This window comes from Hemitrygon akajei, chromosome 4, assembly GCF_048418815.1.
Source record: "Hemitrygon akajei chromosome 4, sHemAka1.3, whole genome shotgun sequence".
Classification (NCBI taxonomy): domain Eukaryota; kingdom Metazoa; phylum Chordata; class Chondrichthyes; order Myliobatiformes; family Dasyatidae; genus Hemitrygon; species Hemitrygon akajei.
In genome coordinates, this window is record NC_133127.1 from 201,582,676 (window position 1) to 201,597,051 (window position 14,376).

The window sequence follows — 14,376 nt, forward strand, 5'->3', positions numbered from 1 at the left end:
TGAAAGGAGCATCCTGCCCTCTGGGGAAGATGGTGTGTTGGGGATGTGGAGATCATGGAGGGGGAAGAGAGAGAATGAATGAATATATATCCCACAGGAGACACAGTGAAAACCAGCAGCTTTCAGGTAATGGAAATGAATCTACTTTTTTTGTTGATCAGTGCAGTGATTGTGTCCCTGAAACTTCACCATGGACGTCATCTCACTCCTATTAGACAGCAGCTGTAATGGAAATTGCAAATCGCTCACTCAGGAGCTAGGCAGTGTGTGTGAAACTTTAATAGTTTCTCAGACACTTGTTTGGTTTCCAGTCACAGGATTTTATTGTTCAGTTGCTGACATTTCATTGTGAAACGAAAGTGGACAGATCTGTGGAAACTGTCCTCAGTGTGTTACAATTATTTGGTCTGCGCTTACGCAGAGCTCTCATGACTGCAAGGGCTCGTCTCGCTTTGCAGTCAGGTCATGCCAGGAAGGGGGTCAGCCGCTGGTCTGCAGAGCTGTGCCTCCGTTAGTGATAACTGAGTTTCGTCTGTTGCTGAGACAGAATGGGAATGGATTTGACAAGGAAGGAAGGAGGCCTCTGCGGAGTCACGGTTCGCCAGCTCCTCCCTGACAACCCTGCCCTCTCTTGTGACGATGAAATTCTCCAGCCGTGTGTTGGGTGCTTCACTCTGCTCTAGTGGACGGCTCCCCGCTCGCTGTTGGCGTGGTCTCAGCAGCCTTCTTCTCGAGGTCTGCCATCCGTTTTTGAACAATGCTCGGCATAAGCTGGATGTAGGCGCTCATCAGTCGATGGTTGGTGCAGATCTGCTTTCCAGCACAGCCACTGATGCAGGTCTCCTGGAGAGAGGACAGCCTGATCATTAAACCCACCTTGCCACATACCAACATCACCGACTGCCCCCCCCCCCCCCCACCACCACCCTTGACCCTGAAACCCAACATAGTCATTAACACAGATCTGCAGTAAGAGGGCGACGCAAGGATAAAGGGGGAAACACTTGCTTGGATGAGGAGGATTTGGGTGAGGTCCTTAATAAGTACTTTACATCAGTATTTAACAAGGAGAAGGATGTGGAGAATAGGGAGATCAGTGACTAGAGTATTGATATGGTAGGGCATTTCAAGGTAAAGGAGGAGGTAGCGTTGGGTTTCTTTAAGAGCATTAAGGTGGATAAGTCACCAGGGCTTCCCAGGTTACTGAGAGAGGAAAAAGAAGAGAGTGCTCGGGCCTTGACCAATATCTTTGTGTTCTCTCCAGACAAAGGCTAAGTCCAGTTGGACTGGTGAGTGGCAGATGTTATTCCATTATTCAAGAAAGGAACCAGGAATAATCCTGGAAATGATAGACCTGTTGAGTCTCATGTCAGTGGTAGAGAAGTTACTGGAGAGAATTCTTAGGGATAGGATTTATGTGTATTTGGAAACCCATGGAGAGTCAGCATGGCTTTGTGCATGGCAGTTTGTGCATTATCAACTTGAGTTTCTTGACAAGGTCCTTCTTGGGAGGATCATCCAGATTAAGATGCATGGGATCCATGGTAAATTGGCTGTTTCGATTCAGAACTGGCTTGCCCGTGGAAGACAGAGGATGATGGTCAAAGGGGCTGATTCGAACTGGAGGGTCTGTAATTGGTGATGTTCCACAGGGACCTCTGCTGTTTGTGATTTATACAAATGAAATGGATGAAAATAGAGGTGGGTGGGTTAGTAAGTTTCCTGATGATACAAAGGTTGGTGTTGTTGTGGATAGCTTAGAAGACTGGCAAAGAATACTGTGGGGATATAGATCAGTTGCAGATATGGGCCGAGAAATGGCAGATGGCACTTAACCCAGAAAAATATGAGGTGTTGCACCTTGGTAGGTCAAATGTAAAGAGACAGTACAATGACCAGAGTGATCTTAGGGTTCAAGTTCATAGGTCACTGGAAGTACTACACAGGTTGATAGGGTGATTAAGAAGGTATATTGAATGCCTGTTTTATTTGTCAAGGGTTTGAGTTCAAAAGTCAACAAGTTATGTTGTAGCTTTATAAAACTCTAGTTAGGCTGCATGTAGAGTATTGCATATAGTTCTGGTTTCCTCACTATAGAAAGGAATTTAAGGCTTTGGAAAGGGTGCAGAAGAGGTTTACCAAGATGTTGCCTAGATTAGAGGATATGTGCTATAATGAGAAGTTGGACAAACTTGGATTATTTTCTTTGGATCAATGGAGGGTGAGGGGAGATCTGATAGAGATTTATAAGATTATGAGAGGCATTGAGTAGACAGACAGCATCTTTTTCCCAGGGCTGAAATATCTAATACTAGAGGCCATGCATTTAAGGTGAGAGGGGGTCATTTCAAAGGAGAAGGCCAGGGATTTTTACAGAGTGGTGGATGCCTGGAGTGTGCTAAGATTGTGGAGTGACAGATACATTAGAGACTTTTAAGAGACCTTCAGATAGGCAGATGAATGTGAGGAAAATATTGATTACTAATATAACTAGTTCTGAACAACACTGAGGGCTGAAGGGGCCGTTCTTGTCCTGTACTGGTCTATGTTCTATTCTCTAGAGAGGCTTCCAATCAGCTGTTCAATCCACCTCACCACACCATCTAGCGGTCTTTCTCCCCCCACACAGCAAAACCCTGCCCCACAAGTCCCAGTACATACCTGAGACAGTTCCCCTAGGGAAAAAGGGTCAGGTCGACTGTAAACACATTCACCAACTCACACCAGCTGTGTCCCTCCTCACAGTTCCACCCCGCTGAGACACAGATCTGTAAAGAGCACGATGAACCTGGACCAGTGACTATCCAGTGCTAGGTGTGAAAGTGACAAGATAGACCCCACCAGATATCAACACTCAGCAGAACATAAGAATTAGGAGCAGGAGTCGGCTATCTGACCTGTCGCGTCTGCTCCACCGTTCAATAAGATCATAAGAACCAGGAGCAGGAGTCGGCCATTCAGCCCAGTGAGACTGTCCACCATTCAATACGAACAGGTGAACTCTGGAATATTCGGAAGGCTGAAGGCATGATAGATAGGATGTATAGAGAGGTAGTTAGACCCAAGATGCAGGACATGGGAAACTGGGTGACAGTCAGGAAGGGGAAGGGAGTGAAGCAGTGGTCCCCAACCTCCAGGCTGCTGACCGATACCGGGGCTGCGGAGCGTGCAGGGGTGCAGGGGTAGCCGGCGCGCACCCAGCACATCTTTAAGAAAAAAGCTGAAATAAACAAGCTAATTAGATGCTGCCCGGCATGTAAATGTCCGGGACCACTGGGGTGAAGGATGCACTGCAGAGTACCTCTATGCCCATGCTGGATACTATTGGGTGGTGGGGGGGGGGGTGGGGGGGGGGAGATGGCCAAATAGAGGAAAGTCACAGCCTTCAAGTCTCTGGTACTGAGTGTGACTCCAAAGGTGGCTGGGGGGGTGGGGAAGAGCCATTCTGTGGTGACAGAGGATTTGTTAGGAGAACGGATAGGAAGTTTGGTGTGCAAGAATGAGATTCCTGATTGGTATGTAGTCTTCTGGGTGCCAGGTCCGGGATATCTCTGATCGAGTCCTCAGCATTCTTAAGTGGGAGGGTGAACAGCCAAAAGTCGTGGTTCATGTAGGTACCAATGACATGAGTAGGATGAGTGACGAGCTTCTGCAGAGGCAGTTCAGGGGCTGAGGTACTACGTTAAAGGGTTGGACCTCCAGCTTTGTGATCTCAGGATTGCTGTCCCTGGCATGTGCTAGTGAGGCCAGATCTAGGAACATTATATAATACGTGGGGATGAGATTCCAAAGGGTGCTGGAAAAGGCACATAATAAGGGTAATGTCACAATTGTAATGGGGGACTTCAATATGCAAGGGCATTGGGAAAATCAGGTTGGTGTCCGATCACAAGAGAATTAGTTGAATGCCTACGAGGTGGCTTTTTAGAGCAGCTTGTATTTGAGTCTACTCAGGAAAGGCTATCTTAGATTGGGTGTTGTGTAATAACCCAGAACTTATTAGGGGCCAACTGGTGGTGCAATGGCATCAGCGCCGGACTCCGGAGCAAAGGCTCCCGAGTTCGAATCCAAGTCGGGCCACCGTCAAGCACACTTTCCATCCGTGCCGGGTTGAGTGTCGAGCTAGCCACTCGGCCTCATAAAAAATATAAAGGTCGAGTCAGGAACGTTCATGACGAGACTTCCGGTGGCTGTAATGGAGTAGGTTGCACTAGCTACGTGCTCCGAAATTATTTGCTTACTTTGCTGTTTAAACCTATCTCGGTGAGAGCACCATGAGTAGAAAGCTGTCAAAAAAAGAGACTACTTTAGAGACTTTGACTGAAATGATTCAACAAATGTCAGAGAAACTCGAAAAATTGGATAAACTGGATGACTTGGAATCCAAGTTTGACTTGTTACAGAATTCCTTCGACCTGGTTAAATCTGAACTGAAAACACTTAATCGGAAACTTGGAAGTATACAGCAGACTGTGAATGACCACAAAATTCGTATTAAGCTACACGAAGAATCTCTGCCGGTGTTGCAGAAGGATATCGAAGGTTTCAAGAGAATTTCTAAGGAACAACTTAAAAAATACGACGCGTTACTGAAGAAACTTACAGATTTGGAGACCAGAAACCGAAGGTGCAATATCAGAATTCTTGGATTTCCTGAAAAACTGGAGGGTAATCAACCTATCGATTTTTGTGCTGAAATGCTGAAAGATTTATTCCCTGATATATTATCGGAACTACCAAAATTTGAGCGCGTTCACCGAATTACCCCGCCTAATTGGGATCCTGCCAAACCTCACTCTATTATCATTCGCTTTTATGACTATCAGATTAAAGAACAGATCCTTCGTGAATCAAGGAAGAAACGTATATTACAATTTCATGATCAACAGTTTCAGATCGTTCAAGATTATCCACCGGAAGTTCTAAGAGCTAGACAGGCTTTTTAAAGAGGTCATGTCTGATCTTTTTAAGCTTGGCTGTCGCCTTTCTCTCAGAGATCCGTGTAAACTCAAGGTTACTACTTCTGATAATAAGGTTTCTTGATTTACTAAGCCTGAAGAAGCTAAGAAACTTTTACAAAGTCTCCATCCTTAAATTCAACTTTGAGTTGTTTTATGTTAAATGTTTTAATTTCAGGTGTTCAATCAAGTAATTGGCGTTTTCTTGATAACAAGGTTTCTTGGTTTTACGAAGTCTTAATCATTTGTTTGACTAAGTAACTGGCACCTTGTCATCTTTCAAACTATGCAAAATATGCTGGCAGACTGCATCCATTTTCTCTTGCTGCTTTTCGCAGCTCTTTTTAAACAATACATTATATTCTCTCAGAGTTCTGTAGGAAGCTATCTAAACTGCTTCCCTTTTTAATTATCTTCTATTTGTTTCTTTACTCTTTTTTTGCACCCGCGAGTATATGTTGTTTTACTTATTGATTTTCCATATTTGATTTTCCTTATCTGTCTTTCCTTTTTTACCGAGATTATACTTATATTTTCCCGTGGTTTTTTTAAAATCGTAATTAGCAAACTTATTTACTTTGGATTTTTTTTGTATATATATATTTACAATCATTTATTCAGCGCAGCTATACAAATATATTTTCTGGAGCCACCGGAGTTTTGGTTGGGAACGTTAGAATTAGTCTTCAGCCTCCCTTGGCTGATTTCTTTCTTTGGGGGGGGGGGGGAATGGGTTCTTCTATAAAGCTGACTGGATGTCTTTACTGTTTTACTTATTCACTATCTACATGTCTGTGATTACCTTTTATACATTACTAAAGGATACTTGATGGATTATTTTATTAATATACTCAGTTTTAATGTGAAAGGTCTAAATAACCCTGTTAAACGAAATAAGATTTTCTCTTATATCCGGAAACTTAAAACTCGTATAATCTTTCTCCAAGAAACCTATATTCGTAAAGATGATATTTCACGTTCTTTCAAAGGATGGAAGGATATACATTTTCACTCACCTTCTCAATCTAGATCGAGAGGCGTCTCTATCCTGTTTGATCAGAATTTACCCTTTATTCAACATAATGTAATTTCTGATACAAATGGGCGCTTTGTTATTGTTTCGGGTAGTCTTGGGAATAAACTAATCGTATTTGCAAATGTATACGCTCCAAATACAAATGACTCCTTGTTCTTTGAACGTCTTTTCTCTTTTCTGTCTGATTTGAATCGGTATTCTTTAGTGATGGGTGGAGATTTTAATTTTTGGCTTGACCCTATATTAGACCGCTCTTCAAGTAAAACCCCTGTCACTAATAAATCAGTCTTACTTTTTAAATCTTTTTTATCTCAATGTGGTATTCTTGACGTGGCGTTTTTTACACTCCCAAGAAAAGGAATATTCATATTTCTCTCAGGTTCATCATATGTACTCTCGGATTGATTATTTTTTTATAGATAGAAACTTGCTTCCACTGGTACGATCCTGTGATTATAAGGAGATTGCTTTGTCTGATCATGCACCTGTGCTTCTGGCTTTAAGATTACCTGTTTACTCTGTACCAAATAGAAGTTGGCATTTTAACTTATCATTGTTATCTGATAAAAATTTTCTAAAGTTTTTGGAAAACCATATTACTTTTTTCTTTAAAGAAAATTTTAAAGGAAATACTGCTGGTAATATAGTCTGGGATACTTTTAAAGCATATATTCGTGGAGAAATTATCTTACTCTACCTATATAAAGAAAAAAGCTGACAAAGAAAGGCCTGACCTAGCAGCGATATTAAAAGATCTTGATCGAAAGTATGCCCTATCTCTAGATCCAAGTATATATAATAAGCATATTGAAATCCAATCCAAGTATAATCTTCTGCTGACTTACCCAATTGAGCGACAGCTGTTGAGAGATAAAACTCAATTTTACATTCACGGGGATAGAACTGGTAGTTTATTAGCCAATTGGTTAAAATCTTTTACAGTTAATCATCAAATCACAGAAATTTTAAAAGATAATGTAACTAAGACATCCGATCATTCTGAAATTAACAACGTATTTAAAGACTTTTACCGTAAGTTGTATCAGTCTGACTCTTCTTCAGATGATACCTATATGAATGCTTTTTTCAGTAATATCAACATTCCTACATTGTCTGCTGATAGTCTAACACAGTTAGATCAGCCTATTTCCAATGAAGAAGTGGCTGAGGCTATACGTGCTTTACATTCTGGTAAGACCCCAGGACCTGATGGCTTTCCTGGGGAGTTTTATAAAACTTTCACTACATTACTTACACCTTATTTATCCTCTGTTTTATCAGAGTCCTTTAAATCAGGTAAACTCCCTCAATCTTTTTATGAAGCTTTTATTTCTCTTATTCTTAAAAAAAATAAATCCAGCTGAATGTTCTTCATACAGACCGATTTCTTTATTAAATGTTGATGCAAAAATTTTAAACAAAATCTTAGCTCGAAGACTTGAAAATATCCTACCATCTATTATATCACATGACCAGACAGGATTTATTAAGAATCGTTACTCACATTTTAATATACGTCGGTTATTGAATGTGATATATTCACCATCCAAAAAAAATCAGAGTTATCCTAGATGCAGAAAAAGCCTTTGATAGGAATTATCTTTTTAAGACCTTAGAAAAGTTTAATTTTGGGCCTAATTTTATTCGTTGGGTTAAATTAATCTACTTGTCTCCTACCGCTCAGGTTATTACTAACTCCCAAATTTCTAAGCCCTTTAAATTACAGCGGGGAACTAGACAAGGATGTCCTCTTAGTCCTTTACTTTTTGCTTTAGCTATAGAACCCTTAGCAATAGCAATTCAAGAAGCTAAGGACATTTCTGGTATACTAAGGGAAGGTATGTCTCATAAAATTTCATTATACGCTGATATTTTACTTTTTATCTCTAACACTGAAACTTCTTTACCTTTGGTTCTTTCTTTAATCTCCCAGTTTATTTATTTTTCAGGATATAAGCTGAACCTACATAAAAGTGAGCTATTTCCTTTAAATGACCCAATGTCATCAAATGCCAAATTTCCGTTCAAAGTTGTTACAAGTCAATTTACATATTTAGGTGTAACAATTACTAAAAACTTCAAGAATTTATTCAAAGAAAACTTAAACCCCTTATTGAATTATGTGAAAAAGACGCTTTCTAAATGGTCCCCTCTTTCTTTATCCCTAATTGGCTGAATTAATTCAATTAAAATGAAGATTCTTCCTAAATTTTTATATCCTTTTCAGGCCTTACCTATTTTTATTCCTAAGACGTACTTTGATTCTTTAGATTCAATTTTAACCTCTTATATTTGGAATAATAAACAAGCTCGTTTAAGTAAAGTTTACTTACAAAGAAATAAAGAGATGGGTGGGCTAGCCCTACCCAATTTTAGATTTTACTATTGGGCTGGCAATATAAGGAATATTACTTTCTGGTCCTATTATATTTATCATAAGGATTGCCCATCATGGGTCTCCTTAGAAGTTAATTCTGTAAAAAATTCCTCTATTGTCTCTCTTCTTGGATCATACTCTTCTTTTTCAGCAAATAAAACAACAGATAACATAATTGTTAAGCAAACTTTAAGGATCTGGTCTCAATTTAGAAAATTTTTTGGTTTAGCGAATTTTTCATTATCATCTCCCATTCTCCTTAATTTTTTTTTATCCCTTCCATGACTGACAAAGTCTTTAAAGATTGGGATGAATTAGGTATTAAGTGTTTTTGGGACCTGTTTATCTCAGGATCTCTTGCTTCATTTGACCAATTGTCAAATAAATTTGCACTCCCAAAATCACATTTTTACAGATACCTTCAAATTAGAGATTTTCTACATTTCCAATTAGCTACTTTTCCTATAGGTCCTGATAAAAATTTACTGGACGATCTTTTAAATTTAAAACCTTTTGTTAATGGTTCTATTACCGGTATCTATAACTTGTTGATTGATTCTAGACAAGACTTTTTAGATAAAATAAATAAAGCTTGGGAGGATGACCTAAATTGTCAGATTTCTGATGATAGATGGAATAAAATTCTTAAACGGGTTAATAAATCATCTTTCAGTGCTCGTCATTCTCTTCTACAATGTAAAGTGGTTCATAGAGCTTACATTTCTAAACAGAAGCTCTCCAGTTTTTACCCGAATGTTTCTCCACTTTGTAATAAATGCAACTCTGCTGATGCCTCTTTAATTCATATGTTTTGGTTTTGCCCTACAATTGAAAAGTTTTGGCGGGAAGTATTTCATACCTTCTCTCAACTTTTTAAGGTCCAATTTGACCCAAATCCCCTTACTGCCTTGTTTGGTATTATTGCAAATGAAGATATAACTTTAAATACTCCTAACCTACAGGTTTTAGTTTTTACCTCTCTTTTAGCAAGAAGAGCAATCTTGCTTAAATGGAAGGAGTCTACCCCTCCTACACATCTTCAATGGCTACGTGATATTATGTCGTATTTAAATTTAGAAAAGATCCGCTGCTCAGTCTTAAATTCGAAACAATCTTTTTATGATATTTGGGGACTTTTCCTAAATTACTTTTCCAATTTATAAAGTTTAACAGTGCACAGACTTTTATGTATATTTTTATCTTCTCTTCTTAAGTGAATATGTTTTTTTTTCTAATTATCCATTGTCATCCATCAGCTTTTTTCCTTGGTAGTTGGTAGGGGGTTGACTTTTTTTATATATAAAAAAAATTATTTTATGATGTATGACCTATCTTTAAATTTTTGATTACAGAGTGATATACCTTTATGTGTTATGTTATAACATTTTGATCAATTTTATTACAATATATGAATGTACACAAGTTATGTTGAGATGTATCTATGTGTTGCACTCTGTAAATCTTTTTTTTCTTCTGAATAAAAATATTGTAAAAAGAAAGAAAGGAACGTTCATATTGTGACCTGGTTAATCCAAAAGGAGACCAATCCTGACACCACTTGCCAGACAAGAATGGCTGACTGTCTGGTGCGACACGCAAAAAAAATTAGGGAGCTTAATGTAAAAGAACCCTTAGGGGACAGTGATCATAATATGATTGAATAATATCGCAACTTGAGAGGGAGAAGCTTAAGTCACATGTATCAGTATCACAATGGAATAAAGGGAATTCCCAGGTGGATTGGAGAATACCGGTGGGGATGACGGCAGAGCAGAGATGGCTGAAGTTTCTGGGAATAATTCACCAGGTTACAGGATAGATATGTCCCACAGAGGAAGTTGTTTTCAAATGGCAACTGTGACTGACAAGGGAAGTTAAGGAATGCATAAAAGACAAGGAAACGGCATAAGGTAGCAAGACTGCGTGGGAAGCTTTTAAACTCCAAAAAAAAAGCAACTAAAAAAGCTATAAGGGTAAAGATGAAATATGAGGGCAGACTAGCCAATAATATAAAGCAGGATACCAAAAGTTTTTTCAGTTATATAAAGAGTAACAGGGAGGTGAGAGCTGATATGGGACAACTGGAAAATAATGCTGGTGAGGTAGTAATGGGGGAACAAAGAAGTGGCAGATGAACTTAATGAGTACTTTGCATTTTATTCACTGTGGAAGACACTAGCAGTATGCCAGGGAGCAGGAGTGAGTGCCATTGCTATTACAAAGGAAAAAGTGGTAGGCAAACTCAAAGGTCTTATGGTGGATAAGTCACTTGGACCAGATGGACTACATCCCAGTCCTGAGAGAGGTTGCTGAAGAGATAATAGATGCATTACTTCGAGGAAGTAGCAAGCAGGGTGGACAAAGGAGAGGCAGTGGATGTCATTTACTTGGATTTTCAGAAGGCATTTGATAAGGTGCCTCACATGAGGCTGCTTAACAAGATAAAATCCTATGGTGTTACAGGAAAGACACTGGCATAGATAGCGGAATGGCTGACAGGCAGCGAGTGGGAATAAAAGGACCTTTTCTGGTTGATTGCCAGTGACAAGTGGTGTTCTTCAGGGGTTAGTATTAGGACCGGTACTTTTCACATTGTTTGACAATGATTTAGATAGTGGAATTGATGGTTTTGTGGCAAAGTTTGTGGATGTTATGAAGACAGGTGGAGGGGTAAGTAATGCTGAGGAAGCAATGTGATGGCAGCAGGACTAAGACAAATTGGAAGAATGGGCAAAAAAATGGCAGATGGAATACAGTGTTGGGAAATGTATGATAATGCATTTGGTAAAAGGAAGAATAGCATGGACTATTACCTAAATGTGGAGAAGGTTCAAACATCAAAGGTGCAGAGGGACTTGGGAGTCCTCATGCAAGACCCCCGGAAGGTTAATTCACAGGTTGAGTCTGCGGTAAAGAAGGTAAATGCAATGTTGGTATTTATTTCAAGGGGAATAGAATGTAAACAGAAGGAGATCGTCATTATGGCCATCACTGAATTGTGGCTGAAGGATGGTTGTAGTTGGGAGCTGAATGTCTAAGGTTACACATTATATCGGAGGGATAGGAAAGTAGGCAGAGAGGGAGGCGTGGCTCTGCTTTCAGTAGAAAGATGTGACATAGGATCGGAAGATATTGAATCCTTGTGGGTTGAGTTAAGAAACTGAAATTAGAAAAGGCGAGTCAAAAGGGCAATGTTATGGTAGTCATGGGAGATTTTAACATGCAGGTCGATTGGGAAAATAAGGTTGGTAATGGATCTCAAGAGAGTGAGTTTATTGAGTGCCTAAGAGATGGCATTTCAGAGCAGTTTGTCATTGGGCCTACTAGGGGATTAGTTATACTGGATTGGGTGTTATGTAATGAACCAGAGGTGATTAGTGAGCTTAAGGTAAAAGAACTCTTAGGAACCAGTGATCACAATATGATTGTGTTCAACTTCAAATTTGATAGGGAGAAAGTGAAGTCTGATGTAGCAGTATTTCAGTGGAGTAAGGGAAATTACAGAGGTATGAGAGAGGAGTTGGCCAAAATAAATTGGAAGGAGCTGCTGGCAGGGATGTCAACAGAGCAGCAATGGCGTGTGTTTCTGGGGGAAATGAGGAAGGTGCAGGACATGTGTATTTTATAAATGATCAATACTCAAATGGCAAAATAATACAACTGTGGCTGATAAGGGAGGTCAAAGCTAACATTAAAGCAAAAGGGCCTACAACAAAGCAAAAATTAGTGGGAAGACAGAGGATTGGGAAGTTTTTAAAAACCTACAGAGAACAACTAAAAAAAGATCATTAGAAGGGAGAAGATGAAATATGAAAATAGTAAATAATATCAAAGTGCATAGTAAAAGTTTTTTCCAAGTATGTTAGAGTAGTAGATGTACAGTAGTGTATATGGATTTCAGCAGGGTATTTGACAAGGTACCCCATGCAAGGCTTATTGAGAAAGTAAGGAGGCAGCTCCTGTCAAACAGAGTTAGGGAACTGGAGCTGGAGTTGGATGAACGTCGGATCATTCGGGAAGCAGAGGCACAAATAGATCAGAGTTTCAGGGAGACAGTCACCCCTAAAAGTCAGGAGACAGGTAACTGGGTGCCTGTCAGGAGAGGGAAGGGGAATAGTCACGAAGAGCAGAGCACCCCTGTGGCCGTTCCCATCAACAATAAGTATACCGTTTTGGATACTGTTGGTGGGGACGACCTACCAGGGACAAATTGTAGTGGTTGTGTCTCTGGCATCGAGACTGGACCCTCAGCTCAGAAAGGAAGGAGGGAAAAGCGGAGAGCAGTAGTGATAGGGGATTCGATAGTTAGGGGGACAGACAAGAGGTTCTGTGGGAGAGATCGAGAATCCTGGATGGTCTATTGCCTCCCTGGTTCCAGGGTCCGCAATATCTCAGATCAAGTTCTCAGTATTCTCAGGAGAGAGGGTGCAGCCAGATGTTGTGGTCCACATGGGGACCAATGACATAGACAGGAGCAGGGATGAGGTTCTGAAGGAGGAATATAGGGAGTTAGGAAAGAAGTTAAAAAGCAGGACCTCAATGGTGTTAATCTTGGGATTACTGCCTGTGCCATGAGACAGGAAGTTATGGCAGATGAATGCGTGGCTGAAGAGTTGGTGCAGTGGGCAAGGGTTCAGATTTCTGGATGATTGGGATCTCTTCTGGGGAAGGTCTGACCTGTACAAAAAAGATGGGCTGCACCTGAACTGGAAAGGGACCAATATCCTGGCGGGCAGGTTTGCTAGAGCTGTTGGGGAGGGTTTAAACTAGTTTGGCAGGGGATTGGGAATCCCACTGTGAGTGCAGAGATTAGGGTAGAAGGACAAGGGCATGATGCTATATGTTCTGAGTTGGTGAGGAAGGACAGGCAGGGGACAAAACATAAATGTAGCCAGTCAGAGGGGTTGAAGTGTGTCTATTTCAACGCTAGGAGTATTAGGAATAAAGGGGATGAACTTAGAGCATGGATCAGTACGTGGAACTTCGATGTTGTTCCAGTTACTGAAACTTGGTTGGAGGAAGGGCAGGATTGGCTGATGCAGGTACCAGGGTTTAGGTGTTTAAAAAGGAATAGGATAGGAGCTAGAAAGGGGGGGGGGGGGTGTGGGAGTAGCATTACTGGTCAGGGATAGTATCACGGCTGTAGAAAGGGAGGACACTGCAGAGGGAGTGTCCACTGAGTCGGTGTGGGATGAAGTCTGAAATAGGAAGGGATCAATCACTGTGCTGGGAGTAGTCTATAGGTCCCCAAATAGCCCTCAGGACACCGAGGAGCAGATAAGCAGGCAGATTTTAGAATGGTGCAGGAAATACAGGGTTGTAGTTATGGGTGATTTCAACTTCCCTCATATTGACTGGCACCTCCTGACTGCAAGGGGATAGATGGGGCTGAATTTGTCAGGTGTGTTCAAGGATTCTTGACACAGTATGTGGACTGGCCGACGAGAGGAGAGACTATACTGGATCTATTTCTGGGAAATGAACCTGGTCAGGTGGCAGACCTCTTGATGGGGGAGCATTTTGGTGAGAGTGACCACAACTCCCTTAGCTTCAGCATAGCTATGGAAAAAGATAAAATCAGACAAAATGGGAAAATGCTTAACTGGGGAAGGGCTAACTTTGAAGGGATGAGGCAGGAACTACCGAGAGTAAATTGGAAAAAGATGTTCAAGGGTGAAAGCACAGCAGTAATGTGGAGGAAGTTTAGGGACCACTTGTGCTGGGTTCAGGATAGGTTTGTCCCACTGAGACAAGGAAAAAATGGTTGGAAAAGGGAACCATGGCTGACGAAACACGTGAGGCAACTCGTCAAAAGGAAGAAGGAAGCATATGTTAGATATCAGAAGCAGGAAGCAGGAGGGGCTCATGAGAAATATAGGGTAGCCAGGAAGGAGCTAAAGAAAGGACTTAGGAGAGCTCGAAAGGGGCATGAGAAGGCCTTGGCATGTAGTATTAAGGAGAACCCCAAGGCGTTCTATGCGTTCTGAAGAACAGAAGGATGACAA

The 14,376-nt window shown here is 40.8% G+C and overlaps 1 protein-coding gene across 1 annotated transcript in view; it reads right to left on the minus strand.

Annotated features, from left to right (window-relative positions):
* Nucleotides 1–296: 296 nt before the first annotated feature.
* Nucleotides 297–14,376, minus strand: part of timm10b (translocase of inner mitochondrial membrane 10 homolog B (yeast)) — a 35,099-nt gene continuing 21,019 nt past the window's right edge. Inside the window, exon 3 of the mRNA XM_073044445.1 lies at nucleotides 297–843. Within this exon, the coding sequence (XP_072900546.1) occupies nucleotides 670–843 (174 nt within the window). The 3' untranslated portion in view covers nucleotides 297–669. The remainder of the gene's footprint in view (nucleotides 844–14,376) is intronic.